General features: G+C 45.3%; 1 protein-coding gene and 1 non-coding gene across 2 annotated transcripts in view; both read left to right on the forward strand.

Annotated features, from left to right (window-relative positions):
- Nucleotides 1–240: 240 nt before the first annotated feature.
- Nucleotides 241–313, forward strand: TRNAF-GAA (transfer RNA phenylalanine (anticodon GAA)). The gene has a single exon. It is a non-coding gene; the product is annotated as a tRNA-Phe (tRNA).
- Nucleotides 314–7,252: 6,939 nt separating this feature from the next.
- Nucleotides 7,253–16,959, forward strand: part of LOC123757810 (serine/threonine-protein kinase pim-3) — a 30,812-nt gene continuing 21,105 nt past the window's right edge. Inside the window, exon 1 of the mRNA XM_045741655.2 lies at nt 7,253–7,544. Within this exon, the coding sequence (XP_045597611.1) occupies nt 7,454–7,544 (91 nt within the window). The 5' untranslated portion in view covers nt 7,253–7,453. The remainder of the gene's footprint in view (nt 7,545–16,959) is intronic.

Raw genomic sequence — 16,959 nt, forward strand, 5'->3', positions numbered from 1 at the left:
CCGGCGCCGGCGAGAAAACAATGGGGAGTTTCTTTCACCCTGATGCTCCTGTTACCTAGCAGTAAATAGGTACCTGGGAGTTAGACAGCTGCTACGGGCTGCTTCCTGGGGAGGAAGGGAGGAAAAAAATTAGTAGTTAGTAACAGTTGATTGATTGACAGTTGAGAGGCGGCCCGAAAGAGCAGAGCTCAACCCCCGCAAGCACAACTAGGCGAGTACACACATACACACACACTCACAGCCTAGATAGCTCAGTTGGGAGAGCGTTAGACTGAAGATCTAAAGGTCCCCGGTTCGATCCCGGGTCTGGGCACTTTTGTGTTCTGGAGTTGTTGATTTATGGAACAAATTACTGGGTAACATTATTGAACGTGGGATCCCTAGAATGTTTCAGTCGTAGGCTAGAAATGTATGTGAATGAGTGAAAGCCAAAAGCCAAGCTATTAGTAATGGTAGATTTCCATTACAGGGGGCCTTTTAGATTTTCTAGTTATACACAGCAAATTAAAAAATAATCAAATTACTTCGTGTGAGAACTTACAGCCATCTCAGTTTAATGTCAGAATATCTAAACAGCGAGGTTAGAATGACTAGCTGACGTCAGTCAGCTCAATATCGCCATTTCACTTCCAAATAAACAGTGCACAGAATGTATGTTTCTCAATGGGCATTTTAGTCAAAGGCAGATGGATCACGTGGTATGCAATAGACAGAGCGTTACCGACAGGGATTGAGACATCAAGGGAAGGGGGATGAGGATCGAGTAGAGCAGGGAAAGGGCAGCAGGATGGAGGTTAACGTTTGTAAGTTGGGGAGGAAAAGGCGATAAAATTCTGATAAGGACTGGGGAGAGTACACGAGAGGTTTACAGCGTTCAGGATATGTCACAAGTTGTTATTCCCCCACGAGAGTTACTGGGTCGGGATGTCCCAGTCACCCAGATGTCCCGAGGCTGCTGCTATACGACAACATGTTGCAACCATCTATGGGTGATGGACTACTTCCTAAGAGGTGCCGAGTTTGTATTATTAATATCCAACACATGCCCATGGCTGCGTTAGCAACAGTGAAGAGCTGGACCCACACGAGGGGTGGACGACGCTGGTCCCTTTTTTAATTTGTATTTGATTTTAATTATTAATATATTTTGGTACGTGGCTACTTATGTCCAGCTACCCTGGACTATATGAAAGGCTCCATAGTTTGTGTCAAGAATGATATGAAAACACTTTCACATCTCCCAGGATGGTTAGTCATACAGGGGCATGTGATCAGTAGCCTATACTGGCAAACTTTGGATGCCAGTATAGGCATCCTATAGGTATTGCCTATACTGGATGCCAGTATAGGCAAACTTTATGAGGATATCCTCAAGAACACGGAAGTAGATCAAGTAATTGCAAAGCTCCAAGTACTTCATTCCGGCAGGTCTGAAAGGTCAAACGACTGGACATTTAATATGCGAGATATTATGGCCCAAATTTTGCTGGCAGAGTTTGCTCGTGAAGTGCTCTGGTTTGGGAGATTAATGACTTTGTTACCACAGGTAACGATAGGAAAATGTGGCTACCGTTACCTGTGGCTACGAGTAATTAATGTTAGTAATGCCACTAGTAACGACGGAGTGCCATCCACAACGTCACACTGCCTGGTCAACGGTTTATGTACAATAGTTTCGGATCTAATCAAACTTTAATCTTTTGGTATAGTAGTCATTTTTTTTTAAAGCTCTGAGATATCTCTTTCTCTACAAGACCTGAATGTTTGGAGTTGATGACTTAATAACAGTTTTGTTGCTTGCTAATTTGGCTGCTGTGTATGTGTCATCATGATGAGTTGAGTCAAGTGTTTCCTACAACGCGGGTGCAGGAAAATGTGTGTGTACATATTTGAGTGTGTTTGTAGTATTTGTTTCTCTTTTGTTTGGTGTTTATTTATAATTTTGTTCCAATAAATTTGTTTTCATTTGTGTAGAAGATATGTATATTAATACACATACACCTATTACCATTGTGTGCGCTTGTGAACTCACCTATTCGTGCCTGAAGGAGCGAGCACTAGTTCTTGGACCCCGCTTTTCTAGCTGCCAATTGTCATTGTTTAATGCAATGACTCCTGACCTATTTCCCCATCATATCTACATTTAAAATTATGAATGAAGTTTGCTTCTACAGCCTGTTCCTTTACTTGAGTCCATTTTCCCTCTAACGCTAAATAAAAACTTTCTAACATTACTATACCTCATTTGAGTCCCAAGCTTCCATCCATGCATCTCTCTGTCCTCTCTCTCTCTCTCTCTCTCTCTCTCTCTCCCTCTCTCTCTCTCTCTCTCTCTCTCTCTCTCTCTCTCTCTAGCGTTGTCAGGTTTAGTTCGTTTAGTCTCTTTATCATGCCCCATCCCTCGCAATTCTGGGGCGAGTCTAGTTGCAAACTTTTGAACCTTTTCGAATTTCCTTATTTTTTTCTTTTTAGATGGGGGCTCCATGATGAGGCTGCATACTCTAAGACTGGTCTCATGTAGGCAGTGTACAGCCATCGAAGTACCTGCTTATTTAGGTTCTTGAATGATGTTCTAAGTTTTGCTAGCGTCGAGAATTTTAGTATTATATTTAGTAGAGCACTTAAGAGTATTATAGCTGACGTAATCCTATTTATATGAGTCTCCGGAGTTATATTTGATGTTATGTCCACTCCCAGGTCTTTTTCTCTAGTCGTTATAGGGATCTGTAGTTCCCCATCATCGTGTTCTGTACGCGCGCGTGTGTGTGTGTATTTACTATTTGTTTCTGCAGAATCGAGCTATTAGCTTTTAGACCCAGCCTCTCTAAGCAATCTATTTTTACTTTATTAAGTCCACTAGTACATACATTTATCTCTAACACACGCGCACACACACACATTCACACAGTTTAAATGTAGATATGATAGAGCCCAGTAGGCTCAGGAATCTGTACACCAGTTGATTGACAGTTGAGAGCCGGGCCCAAACAGCCAAAGCTCAACCCCCGCAAGCACAATTAGGTGAGTACATCCCTAGAAAGCAGCCCGTAGCAGCTGTCTGACTCCCAGGTACCTATTTACTGCTCGGTAACAGCAGTAAAATATCAGGATGAAAGAAACTCTGCCCATTTTGTTTCTGCCATCACCGGGGATCGAACCCGGACCCTAGGATTAGGAGTCCAGCGCGGTGTCCACTCAGCTATCAGCCCCCCCCCCCCATGTGTGTGAGTATTCACCTAGTTGTGTTTGCGGGGGTTGAGCTCTGCTCTTTCGGGCCACCTCTCATCTGTCAATCAACTTTTTTTTTTTTACACATACAACCCCAGGAAGCAGCCCGTAAAAGCTGTCTAACTCCCAGGTACCTATTTACTGCTAGGTAACAGAGGCATCAGGGCGAAAGAAACTGTTTCTCTTTCATCTGTTTCCGCCGGCGGCGGGAATCGAACCCCGGATCATAGGACTTCGTATCCAGTGTGCTGTCCACCCAGCCACCAGCGCCCCTATAGAGTGAATAGGTATGTGTGTGTACTCACCTAGTTGTGTTTGCGGGGGTTGAGCTCTGGCTCTTTGGTCCCGCCTCTCAACCGTCAATCAACAGGTGAAGTGTGTGTGTGTGTGTGTGTGTGTGTGTGTGAGTGTGTGTGTGTGTGTGTGTGTGTGTGTGTGTGTGTGTGTGTGTGTGTGTGTGTGTGTGTGTGTGTGTGTGTGTGTGTGTGCGCACGCGCGCGCGCGTGTTTTGAGTGCACTTCTGAAGGTTGCCAGTGACTTGCCACGCATGCCGTGTCGTCGAGCGTAATTGACAGTATTTCAGTGCTACTTATATGACAGTTGGAATGTTGCCACTCTTCCAAGGTTCGAGGCTGTTGCCACGATGAGGGAGTCGTGCTCGATATGGCCAGCCTTACCCCCTTAAACCTTCCGTTGTGGCCAGCCTTACCCCATAAACCTTCCGTTGTGGCCAACCTTACCCCTTAAACCTTCTGTTGTGGCCAGCCTTACCCCCTTAAACCTTCGTTGTGGCCAGCCTTACCCCTTAAACCTTCCGTTGTGGCCAACCTTACCCCTTAAACCTTCCGTTGTGGCCAACCTTACCCCTTAAACCTTCCGTTGTGGCCAACCTTACCCCTTAAACCTTCCGTTGTGGCCAGCCTTACCCCTTAAACCTTCCGTTGTGGCCAGCCTTACCCCTTAAACCTTCCGTTGTGGCCAGCCTTACCCCTTAAACCTTCCGTTGTGGCCAGCCTTGCCCCTTAAACCTTCTGTTGTGGCCAGCCTTACCCCTTAAACCTTCCGTTGTGGCCAACCTTACCCCTTAAACCTTCGTTGTGGCCAGCCTTACCCCTTAAACCTTCGTTGTGGCCAGCCTTACCCCTTAAACCTTCTGTTGTGGCCAGCCTTACCCCTTAAACCTTCCGTTGTGGCCAGCCTTACCCCTTAAACCTTCCGTTGTGGCCAGCCTTGCCCCTTAAACCTTCTGTTGTGGCCAGCCTTACCCCTTAAACCTTCGTTGTGGCCAGCCTTACCCCTTAAACCTTCCGTTGTGGCCAACCTTACCCCTTAAACCTTCGTTGTGGCCAACCTTACCCCTTAAACCTTCGTTGTGGCCATCCTTACCCCTTAAACCTTCGTTGTGGCCATCCTTACCCCTTAAACCTTCGTTGTGGCCATCCTTACCCCTTAAACCTTCGTTGTGGCCAACCTTACCCCTTAAACCTTCGTTGTGGCCACCGTAGCAGCTGCAGGGAGGCGAGGTCGCGTGCCTACGTCAGTGTGTCAAGGAATTAGTGCGCTTCGTCAATTCGCGTTGCGCACAGCTGCCCTATACGCATTTATGCCTCACACAGCATTTGGGCCGAGAATTTGGAGCATATTTCCTATGGATTAGGAACTGGAGGTGGTGTGTGTGTGTGTGTGTGTGTGTGTGTGTGTGTGTGTGTGTGTGTGTGTGTGTGTGTGTGTGTGTGTGTGTGTGTGTGTGTGTGTGTGTACTCACCTAATTGTGCTTGCAGGGGTTGAGCTCTGGCTCTTTGGTCCCGCCTCGTTCGCGAATCGAACCCCGGACCTCAGGACTACCTATCCAGCGTGCCGTCCACTCAGCCACCGGGACCCTAAACAATGCGCGCGCGCGTTCGTGCGTACGCATAGTCAAGTGTGCTGTCTATCCAGTTGCGTTGATGTGGACGGTCACGCTCCTTGTTTTGACCATTATATTGACACTAAACTACAACTGCACTAACTACCAGAACAACTGCACTAACTACCAGAACAACTACACTAACTACTAAATCAACTACAGTAACAACTAGAACAACTACGATTATAACTAGTTATAACTAGATTATAACAACTACGATTATTAAAGTCTCATTTGGAAGATGAAATTCTTCAAGAGTCAGAGAGAGAGAGAGAGAGAGAGAGAGAGAGAGAGAGAGAGAGAGAGAGAGAGAGAGAGAGAGAGAGAGAGAGAGAGAGAGAGAGAGAGGAAGAGAGAGGGAGAGAGAGAGAGAGGAAGAGAGAGGGAGAGAGAGAGAGAGAGAGAGAGAGAGAGAGAGAGAGAGAGAGAGAGAGAGAGAGAGAGAGAGAGAGAGAGAGAGAGAGAGAGAGAGAGAGAGAGAGAGGAAGAGAGAGGGAGAGAGAGAGAGAGGAAGAGAGAGGGAGAGAGAGAGAGAGAGAGAGAGAGAGAGAGAGAGAGAGAGAGAGAGAGAGAGAGAGAGAGAGAGAGAGAGAGAGAGAGAGAGAGAGAGAGAGAGAGAGATCTGGGGGTTCATATCGCGCCAGACCTGTCCCCTGAAGCCCATATCAAGAGGATAACATCAGCAGCATATGCCAGGTTGGCTAAGATAAGAACGGCATTTAGACACTTGTGCAAGGAATCATTTAGAACTTTGTATACCACCTATGTCAGACCAATCCTGGAGTATGCAGCCCCAGCATGGAGTTCATATCTAGTCAAGCATAAGACTAAACTGGAAAAAGTTCAAAGGTTTGCCACCAGACTAATACCCGAGCTGATCTACGAGGAGAGACTACGGGAATTAAACCTCACATTGCTAGAAAACAGAAGAATTAGGGGGGATATGATCACCACGTACAAGATTTTCAGAGGAATTAACAGGGTAGATAAAGACAGGCTATTTAACACAAGGTGACACAGGTGGAAATTGAGTGCCCAAATGAGCCACAGACATATTAGAAAGATTTTTTTCCGTGTGAGAGTGGTTGACAAATGGAATGCATTAGGAAGTGATGTGGTGAAGGCTGACTCCATACACAGTTTCAAGTATAGATATGATAGAGCCCAATAGGCTCAGGAACCTGTACACCAGTTGATTGACAGTTGAGAGGCGGGACCAAAGAGACAAAGCTCAACCCCCGCAAGCACAACTAGGTGAGTACACACACCCTAACGGTTGCCCAACGCGGCGATAAAACTCTGCGGGACAACAACGCGTTTGTCTATTGATGTTCTGTTTGTGGTAGGAGTCCTCAAGGTACTCTTATTGACTTCAGGAGCTGGTTTTTAGGTTTTATCCTCGCGTCATGGCCGACTCTGTGCGGATATAGAAGTCTAAAAATGCATAAACAGCCTCTTCCGAAGCGTGGAGCAACGTTTGTTTGTATTATCGAGAAACTCTGCGACGGTTTGTCGCTCAAATCGCGAGATAAATATGGTTTGTGAGGCGTGTTAAATGCTGACGTCGTGGCATCTCTCTGGCGCATGCGCGCGCCAGGAACAGATGCCAGATTTTCCATCGCGCCAGTTTCTCATTAGTAACAATATGGTAGCTCTTCACCAATGGTTTAAACAGGAGAAGAGAGAATTATCATTAGGTAATGATATGTGCAGGTTTCAGCGTGTTCTATACCACAAACCAGAAGCATGATGCAACGCGTACCGCCGAGAACAGGCTGTGTCAGGTGGCATTGGCTGTCATGAGACCTTCTCTCACCGCGCGTTCCAAACTGATGACGTCATGAAGCCGCGTAACCGCGAATCAGAGACGTAAACATTACGCCCACGTGATGAAGTAGTTCTGAAACGGTATATTTTCGTGAAATTATCAAGTGAAGGGGTGAGAGCCTTATTTTTCAGCTCTCTGTATGTGTATTGATATTTCTGTGGTTAAAGGGTTATTTTCACGTCCTGAAATAAATGTTACATAAGCTAAGGGAAGCTGTTCTCATTCCGACAGTTGGACGGCGGGCTTTTCCTGCTGGCGCAACGATACAGTGAAAGGTTGTAAGTCGACTCCAAAACATTTAGTAGTAAGCTAGACTTGGTGCAGTGCGGACGGGGCGTTGTATATTCTCGTCGCACCTTGTCAATGTAAACATACCCATATGGAGTATTTATATAGGATTAGCCATAATAGGAAGGGTAACACAGTGATTCCTATTACCTTGGTTGTCTAAGAAGTGAAGATTTACAAGTGGATAACCCATCGTGTTGAAAATGTTTATGCAGAGAATGTTCAATGTCCTCTCTCAAAATTCAAACCTCCCGCTCCCGGTTGACAGATCCAAACCGAAGCCAGTGCCTAACGGTAAGTCCTGGATTAAGGTTTGCCCTTTGCTATGTACTGTTATGGCGTTATTCTTCGTTAAAAACAGTTCAGCAAACAGATTATCCTAGAGTCGTCGGATTAGTGACAGACTTGAAATAACGGTGAATGTCGCCTCATTAAGAACCAACTTGAACATAATCATTTAATATTTTGGGCGATATGCGATGTCAAGCTGTATCTTATGCTTTGATATTAAGAGAATGGGGGAAAAAGGGTAATTATTTTTGTGTATATAAATACATTTAAACGCCTCCGCCTTTCCCACGAGAAAACGACAGCTCTCAAGGACGAATTTATTTGTGTTGAGATTAAACAGGTCGTTGTAACATGCACGAGAGTTGTGCTTGCTTGTCACCTCACGTTGCCACAAGGCCTAATTTCTTGCTCCTCGAGACGCTTGTCTCGTTGTTTACAAAACCTAGTTTCTAGATTCACTTGCTAGTCACCTGACGTTATTTACAAGGCCTACTTTCTAGATCCACGTGACGCTTGTCACCTGTTGTTTACAAAGCCTACTTTCTAGATTCACTTGCGTGTTTCCTCCCGTTGTTTACAACACCCTGGATCCACCAGACTGTTGCTTGTCGAGGCTTGGTTAGTGCCTACACATATTCGAAAACCAATATAAATGATTTGGCCGTGTGCGCACCTCCCAGACGCCAGCCAGCGTAGCTCGCTGGCGAGGCATTGATTGCTGCTATATTGTAGGTCAGGAGGTCATATGTTAAATGTTGCGAAGTTGAGTAGAAATGCGAGGGTATGCGTGTATTATTTGTGGCTGCTGTGACGCTGGTCTAATTCATAAATATGAAACAGCACACAGGGGAGGATCCGAGCTCAGAGGAGTGCTTGCTTGAGTCTCGTTAAAACGCAGTACAATCGCCCTTGTGACACATTTACTCGCGAGCAAATAGGGTCGACTGGCGACCTATTTTAGCCGTTTGATGACCTTTTTTTCTGTGCCTTATTAAGTGCGGTTGTTGGGTCTTCTTTCCACATTTTAAAGAAAACAAATAACTAGCCAAGTCTAGTATGCGTAATATGGTGCGACACAGAACCGTACATTCCAACACCTCAAACGTCAAAGACAATGTTTACTTTACTTAATTCTAATAAGAACAAACACTTTCCATCACTTCTCCATAACGACGAGGTAAATAAACTTTTGCAAATACACAGTATAAGAACCTAAACGTACGTCATGAGACTGACCTAATTCATGGTATAAGCTGCAATTCCCTTCCCCCTTTAAAGGTGTAAGGAAGGTCTTGCAACACCAACACTTCCATTTGCAGGAAAAGGTAAACATTGTAACTAAAGCAACTTCTCCCCCTTCCCCCTCCCCTCCCCCGCCTTGTCTCAACCAGCCACCTCCACCCCCTTCCCCCCTTTGTCATTCTTCCCCACCCCTCCTCTCCCCACCTCACCCTCCCAACACCCCGCCGAGTCTTCAAGTGATGCCGTCAATATTATTTTGTAAAGTGATGTATCAGGCCTTCAGCAAAGGATGTCGATAAAGACCTAAGACTTCGTGCGTGTGTGCATAGCCTAGACGGCATACCCTCGCGTATGTCCTCAACTGGAGCAAACAATAACACGCCATCACGGTGTGTTTTGTAAACACGAGCGAGCTTGTAGCCTTGCTCCCTCCGTGTGGCGTTGTGGTACATTAAGAACACGTAGCACGCTTCTACGTGGGTTTCCGTCAACTTCTCCAAGGATTTGGGTTTGGGAAAGTATGTTTATTCACAGCCTGACTGGCCTGCCTTCTCACGAAGCAAAACACGGTGGAAAGTTTCTTTATGTCGTTGCTGGAAGGTGGTGATGTATCCATTTTGTTGCTGGTGGTAATCGATTTCTTTAATGTTTACGTATTCTGTTTGTCTATTATAAGAACTGCAAGCCAGCTACTATAGGCAGTGTATATTTTCCAATAAAATAATTTAATGTACCTTGGCCCTGTGACGTTTTATATTCAGTGCGTGGTAAAGACCTGCCTTACGTAAATCGATTAGGTTATGCTCGAACTCACTCGAGCTTTGGAGCACTTAATGCGACGTGCAGTAAATTTTAGTGTGTACGTTTGGTGCGCGTGATCCTGTTCTCTTTACACCTAACCCAAAGTTTAGTTACCCCTCCCTGGCACACCTCTCTCGATCACTCCTCACGTTCTCTCCACCCCCCCCCCGGCCTTCTTGATCTACGTTTATCCCATTATTTCGTTAAACGTTACGGATATTCCCTGCGTACTCTTCTTCGCCCCCTCCCCCCCACACCTTTACGTTAGCCCTATTCCTACCGTTCCTGGTTCTTTATTGCGTCTCTGAATACGCTTCCTCACGCTCCTATGTTTGTCACAAATACCTCTCCTACTCATCCTCTCATCACCTTCTTTATCACCCTATTCCTAGGCCTCTTCCCTCGACTATGTTCCTCCATCCTTGGCCTATTATACTGGGAAGTAAGCTTAGCTTAAGTCACTTATAAGGTAAGCACTTTTTTTGAGGGAGTAGAGAGGATGGAGAGGCATAGGTGAAGGAAGGTTTGGAAGTGGAAAATACAGTGAGGTATGAAAGCAGGCGGGCTGTCCGCCTTGCTGACACGATGTGTGGGTGTTGGCAGCTAAGCTAAGCTTGCTCTCTCTTTTCAGGGAGCTGTGAGTGTGTGTGAGGTTCTTCAATTGTGTTGCAACATATATGGATGTCTATAGATGAATACTTAGTAGCATTCATATATACACACCCTGATGTTTCCACACACGTTGTTCTGTTTTAATGCTATATATTTTTATTATTATTATTTATTGATTTATTTATACATATACATATATATATACATATACACACACATGTATACTCAATTATTTTCCAATTATTGGGTGATTTCTGATCGGTGTTTCACCTGGGAATTATGTACTGTGGGGCGGGGTTTTCATCTAGTCAATCGAGGCTCTTGGGCCACCAGCTGTGGGAGTGGGACGTCTCATCTTGAAGTAATCTTTCTAACATTGGGTCCTCTAACATTTCGATGGTGTTCCACACCCTGATGGCTTGGTGCTGCAGTCTGATGTTTAGTGACTGTATGTTCAGGAGTTCATGGAGTTAACACTGCTTACAGCAAAACATACATTGACACTCTTCCGCCCCCCACCCCCCCTCCCATCCCTATTGTTCCTCCCCCTGCCCCCCTTCCCTGGCTCCTCTCCTTTCGTCTCTCTCACACGCCCCTTCCTTCACTCGAGGGTGAAAAGATTTTACCTAGTGTGGTCAGTTGCTCCTGCGTAGTTGGGGGTATTTAAATGATAGAAAAGACCTTTCTTACCCTCCTGTGGACGCAGGTGTCAGGTACCAAGCAGGGGCTGGAAGAGAAAGAGAGAGGGTAGAGAAGGGGTAGAATATATTGAAGAATAGGGTAAAAATAAAGAACATATATATATAGAGATTCAACATTGGGTCTTGCCTTCCAGATGGCTTAATTCGCGGATCGTGTTCCAAGAAACAAAGCTAAAGCGCTGAAAAGAGCCTTACCAGAGTGCCATAGGCCAAGTCTGGCCTATGGCAGCTATAGCAACAAGAGTGATGTGTGTGTGTGTGTGTGTGTGTGTGTGTGTGTGTGTGTGTGTGTGTGTGTGTGTGTGTGTGTGTGTGTGTGTGTGTGTGTGTGTGTGTGTGTCGCCATATCTGGGGGAAGGTGGGGAGGGGGGAAGAGGTAACCAGTGTCGTCAGTCGCTGAAAGGGAAATACAGAGCTGGGTGGGGGTGGTGGGGTAGTGGAGGGCGTTAAGTAAAAGTATGGAAGTGCGCAGATAGTCTACGTCTGGCCTGAGGTGCGGTGGGGGGTTGGTGGGGGGTCTGGGCTGGTGGGGGGGTCTGGGGCTGGTGGGGGGGAGTGTATTGGAAGATAGCGTGATAACACACTTGTCTGTCTTTCATATAGCAGGATGCTTTTTTTTTAAGGAGGATAAAACAGATGATGTGAAGGAAGGGTGGAGCAGATGTGGATATTCCTAGTGAAGATGGAGAGTAAACACACAAAAGAGTGAGAGGTCTGTGAAGTGGTGATGTACGTAAAGTAGAAAGACGGTGAGGCTAGGTCTAGGAGAAATAGGCCTATGGTAGGTCGCAGTTCAAAGATAAACATCGCCAGCTGCTTAACAGACGGAGATGGACGAATTGGAATATATAGTCGAGATTGGATGCCAAACAAAGTGAAAGGATAAAAAAAGGATGAGGTAATAGATTCTTGGCTAGACCTACGGATGCTGCAATGAAGATGGATAATGCACAAGTTGAATTATACAGAAACATCTGGGTACAATACTCATTTTCCATCTATGTCCCTTAATGCGTGTGCCCCCTGTGTTAAATAATGTCTATCCACCCTATCAATTCCTCTGTGAATCTTTTATGTGGTGAACATGTCTCCCCTAACTCTTGTGTCTTCCAGCAACGTAAAGTTTTGTTCCCCTAGTCTCTCCTCTTAGCTCGTACCTCTCACTTTGGGTACTAGTCTGCTGGCATACCTTAGAACCTTCTCCAATTAAGTCTTGTGCTTGACTAGATATGGACTCCATGCAGGAGCCGCATACTCCATGATTGGTCTGACATATGTGGTATACAAAGTTCTGAATGATTCCTTACACAAGTTTTTAAAGGTCGTTCTTATGTTGGCTAGCCTGGTATATACCGCTGGTTATATTTATCTTGATGTGGGCTGCAGGGGACAGGTCTGACGTGATATCAACCCCCAGGTTTTTCTCCCTCTCTGATTCTTGAAGAATTTCATCTTTCAAATGGTTACTTTGTACCTGTCCTCCTACTCCCTACACCTATCTTCATCACTTTACACTTGCTTGAGTTAAACTCTTAATTGCCATTTGTTGGAGCATTCCTTCAGTTTGTCCAGGTTATCTTGTAGCTTCATACTGTCCTCCTCCTGTCTTAATCCTTCTAATAATTTTAACATCGTCAGCAAATACTGAGAAGAATGAGTCTATACCCTCTGGAAGATCATTTATGTATATCAGAAACAGGATAGGTGCGAGTACAGAACCTTAGGGACTCCGCTGTGACATCATGCTATTTTGAGGTCTCTCTCCTCATGGTAACTCCCTGCTTCGTATTGCTTAGATACTCACTTATTCACTGGAGCATCTTACCTGTCACTCTTGCTTGTGTCTCCAACTTATGCACCAGCCTTTTATGGGGTAATATGTAAAAGGCTTTGTGATAGTCCAAGAAAATGCAGTCCGCCCATCCTTCTCTTTCTTGTTTAATCTTTGTCACCTGGTCGTAGAACTCTATTACCAGTGAGTCAAGATTTGCCATCCTTGAACCCATGTTGGTGGTGTGTTACTAAGTCTCTTCTCTCCAGATGTGTCACTTGGTTTTTTCTCGCTATCTTCTCTATCATCTTCCATGGTGTACAAGTTAGGGACACTGGCCTGTAGTTCAGTGCCTCTTACCCGTCACCACATTAGCTGTCTTCCATATTTCTCGTAGGTCTCCCGTTTCCAGTCACTATTACTCACACTGGAGAATAGCAAGAAAAGTACTTCACACACACACTCTTTTAATATCCATGGTGAGATTCCGTCAAGTCCAACAGCCTTCTTCACGTTCGATCCCACAGATACTTCCTAACATCATCTTTGGTAATATCAACCCCTTCCAAGGCTGCCTCGTTTATTGCCACCTCTTTTAGTTCAGGGACTTCTCGTTCAATTGTGAAGACCTCTTGAAATCTCTTGTTGAGTTCTTCGCACACCTTGTCATTCTCTGTTTAACTCTCCTCACCCGTTCTCAGCGTCATCGCCTGTTCATTCACAGTTTTCCACCTGATGTGGTTGTGGAGCAGGCTACTAGCAAAGCAGTAGCAGCCTATATAAACTGTGTTAGTGTGTGCTAGTGCGCTAGTGTGCTAGTGCTAGTGTGTGTTAGTGTTAGTGCTTCAGCAGGAATCTGTTTCTCCATCTTTTTATAGGATCAGTTCGTTATAGTTAACCGATACTGGCTAGACTATTGACATCTAAGTGATGGTCTCCTACTAAGTCAGACTGTCTTAATCTAAGTTGCATAGGCAACATGCCCTTGGCAACGTGATTAGGGTTGTATTTAACCTAATTATTGCTTGCCTGCTTTAGTAGGTGATGGCTCTATAGGGCTATAGGTTCCCAGCAATTACCTACATTGTTTGATGGCTTAGCCTAGGGAATCTTCTTGAGACATAAATGGTTATTTTGGAGTAACTATTAGGCTAGGCCTGATCATTCAATTATTTTGATTGCCATTGCCTAGGCGAGGCCTATGCATATTCAAAATATTATGTGAACCAACTGCTTTTATTTTCTAAACAGTTTGTTTATCTGCTGCATTTTTTATTTTTGTTTTTTTCCATTTGCATAGCTTAGATGACGTAATTGTTTAATGACTACGCAGTGTTATGGGAAAGTTGTTTATTTCTTGCCAAAAGAAACCCCACGCTAGAAAAGAGACCTTATTACTTTTTGTGTTAAATAATGGTAAAAATAGTCTGTACATCATAACCAAATGTTCCTATACTTGGTAGGCCTAGAGTAGCATTGGCTAGGCTATCAGTCACATATGTTTATTCTGCAAGATCCTCGAAGCATAAGAGCTCGTCTTCCATTATTTAAAGCAACACACTGCTGTCGAAAAGGAGCCTTTTTCCTTCGACTATCAGTAGTAGATCGGAGTTGCTCCATTCCATGTTCTCACCACAGTGAATGAACGAATAGACTTTAGTCATAGGGTGTGATAGAAGGGGGGAGGAGGAGGAAGTAGGTAGATAGATCTGATTAGGACGTTAAACAGTGAGGGGTAGAGCAGGAAGTAGGAAGATAGATCTGATTAGGACGTTAAACAGTGAGGGGTAGAGCAGGGTGGAGTGAACATAATGTACGGAAATTAGAGTAGAGACAGAGAACCATGTTGGAGCTGAGAACGTTGAAGGAAGTTGGATGTTTGCCAAACAACTCTTGGCTGTGAGTGTGAAAATGGCAGTAACTCATGAACCAAGTCAAAAACATTCGCGAAAAGTGTTCTTGAAGAGATTCGATGTGGCATTATTTTGGCCTAGTGTGAGCTGAACGTCCCTACGACACAACTTTGCGTCAATAGACTAAGGTCGAACGGATAATTAGCCTGGCTGTATGCCACCAACTAACAACAATCGAAGTGCTTAATTGATTCACTTTCCCAGGAGACGACGACCCTCAGCTCCCCTGTTCCAGCCCTGAGGGTTCCCAACCCACCTGTACTTACCTATCACTGACTACGAGCACGTTATGCCCTGTCCTTATCCAGACCAGAGATGACCGCAGCTGACAAAAAGTAGAAGTGAACATAGTAGGAAGGAATAGTTGCTCAGCTAATTTATAACAAACGACCTATGCGTAAATCTATAGGCCTATCTGCCCCCCCCCCCCAACAATGATGTAGGAGGGGTAACTTTTAGGTAACACGGCGTGGGTGACGAGCAACAGCAGACAATGTTTACTGTGGAGCGGGGAAGAGGAGGAGGAAGAGGTGCGGTGTGAGTGAGGGTCACCACCACCACTCTCAGGAAACTGGGTCAGCAGTATTCACCCGCGCAGAAAGGCTGTGTAGTCCCCATCGGGGGGGGGGGGAGGGGGGTAAGAGACTGCTTCTCCCATTTGCGATAAAAGGTTAGGGTAAGCAGCACGGGGCAACTGTGGGTCGACATTACTGGTTGTCGTGGCACGACCAAGATTGTCGAGGACGACCTGCTTCTGATGAAGCATATATATATATATATATATAAATATATATATATATATATATATATATATATATATATATATATATACATATATATATATATATATATATATATATATATATATATATATACATATATATATATATATATATATATATATATATATATTATAAGAGGTACCACCTCGGGTGCAGTTGTGGGGAACCCATAGCCTCGGAGAAGAGAATAAAAGGCCTTCAAGTGATGACCTTGCCGATTCTCCCTAATAGCCAGAACCGCAATAGCAAGCCGGGATAGTTGTGCCTAACAGCCAGAGCGAATATCTAAAAACATCTTATGAAACTATTTCGATCATATTAGCATTAATTCATGGTCAGGTTGAGTTGAGTTGTTCCTACATTAGGCAGTACTGAATGATAGGCATAGTTGGATTAGGTTAGGCTGCTAATTCTGTTTTTATTCACATTCATTTAGATAAATAAGATAGACATTACGTCTTATTTTCGAATATTTTTAGCGAGTGGACTAAAAATAAAGATTTAATGAGGTTCAAAAGGTAGAATCTTGTCGGGTAGTGAGGTACGAAAGAGCTACGGTAGGTTAGGAATAGGAGGGATGGCCTAGCCAGGCTTGACGCGTTCCTTTGAGGAAAACTTACTTAGTATAGCCATGAGGAACTGCAGGTATGTGGTACACCCGGGGAAGCTGGGGGGGGGGGGTATAGGCGGGTGGGTAATGAAGGGGGAGGGGAACCAGACAATTGGAACATCAATGGGTGACAGGAAGGTGAAACTGCAGAGGGAGAGGGGAACAGACAGATGGTGCAACATTGGAGAGAGGAACAGACGGAACAGCTTGAGGGAAGGCAGGGGTTGGGTTAGAGGCAAGCAACCGACAGATGGGTCTAGTCTTGACAGGTGGTGGAGTAGGGTCAAGGAGCAGGTGGTACAGCAAGGGATGGTGGTGGTGGTGGAAGGGGGGAGGGGTTGCAGGTAAGTGATGCCAGGTAGCAGAAGTTGAAAGCGGGGCCATGCAACCAATCAGGTGGTACCTAGACGCCTCCACACACACACACACACACACACACACACACACACACACACACACACACACACACACACACACACACACACACACACACACACACGCACACACGCACACACACACTCACTCACACACTCACACACACTTGTGACAGTTGAGAGGCGGGACCAAAAAGCCAAAGCTCAACTCCCGCAAGCACAACTATGTAAGCACGCACACGCACACACACGCGCACGCACACACACGTCCCGTCACTCTGTATTGATCTACTACAGTCTCGATACCCGCTTCGCCCCCACTTCTCTTCCTCCCCCCCCCCCGTCAACTTTTCCCTCGCTTGCTTGCTTGCATGCGCTCTCTCGCGCTCGCTGGCTCTCTCGCGCTCTCTGGCTCTCTCGTTAACAGTACAATTTGGTAAGTGCATTATGGAGTACCAACCAGCCTCGAGGTCTTGGGTAGCCTAATCAAGCCTGGGCCACCATTACTAGAACCCCGTCCAGGTACAATCCAGGTACAGTCTAGCTTTCGCGTGTATTTTGTCACTGTGGTACACATTCCCCTGATAGGCCTAGCTAGACACTGAGGTTTGC

Source organism: Procambarus clarkii, chromosome 40 (assembly GCF_040958095.1).
Source record: "Procambarus clarkii isolate CNS0578487 chromosome 40, FALCON_Pclarkii_2.0, whole genome shotgun sequence".
In the NCBI taxonomy this organism is placed as follows: domain Eukaryota; kingdom Metazoa; phylum Arthropoda; class Malacostraca; order Decapoda; family Cambaridae; genus Procambarus; species Procambarus clarkii.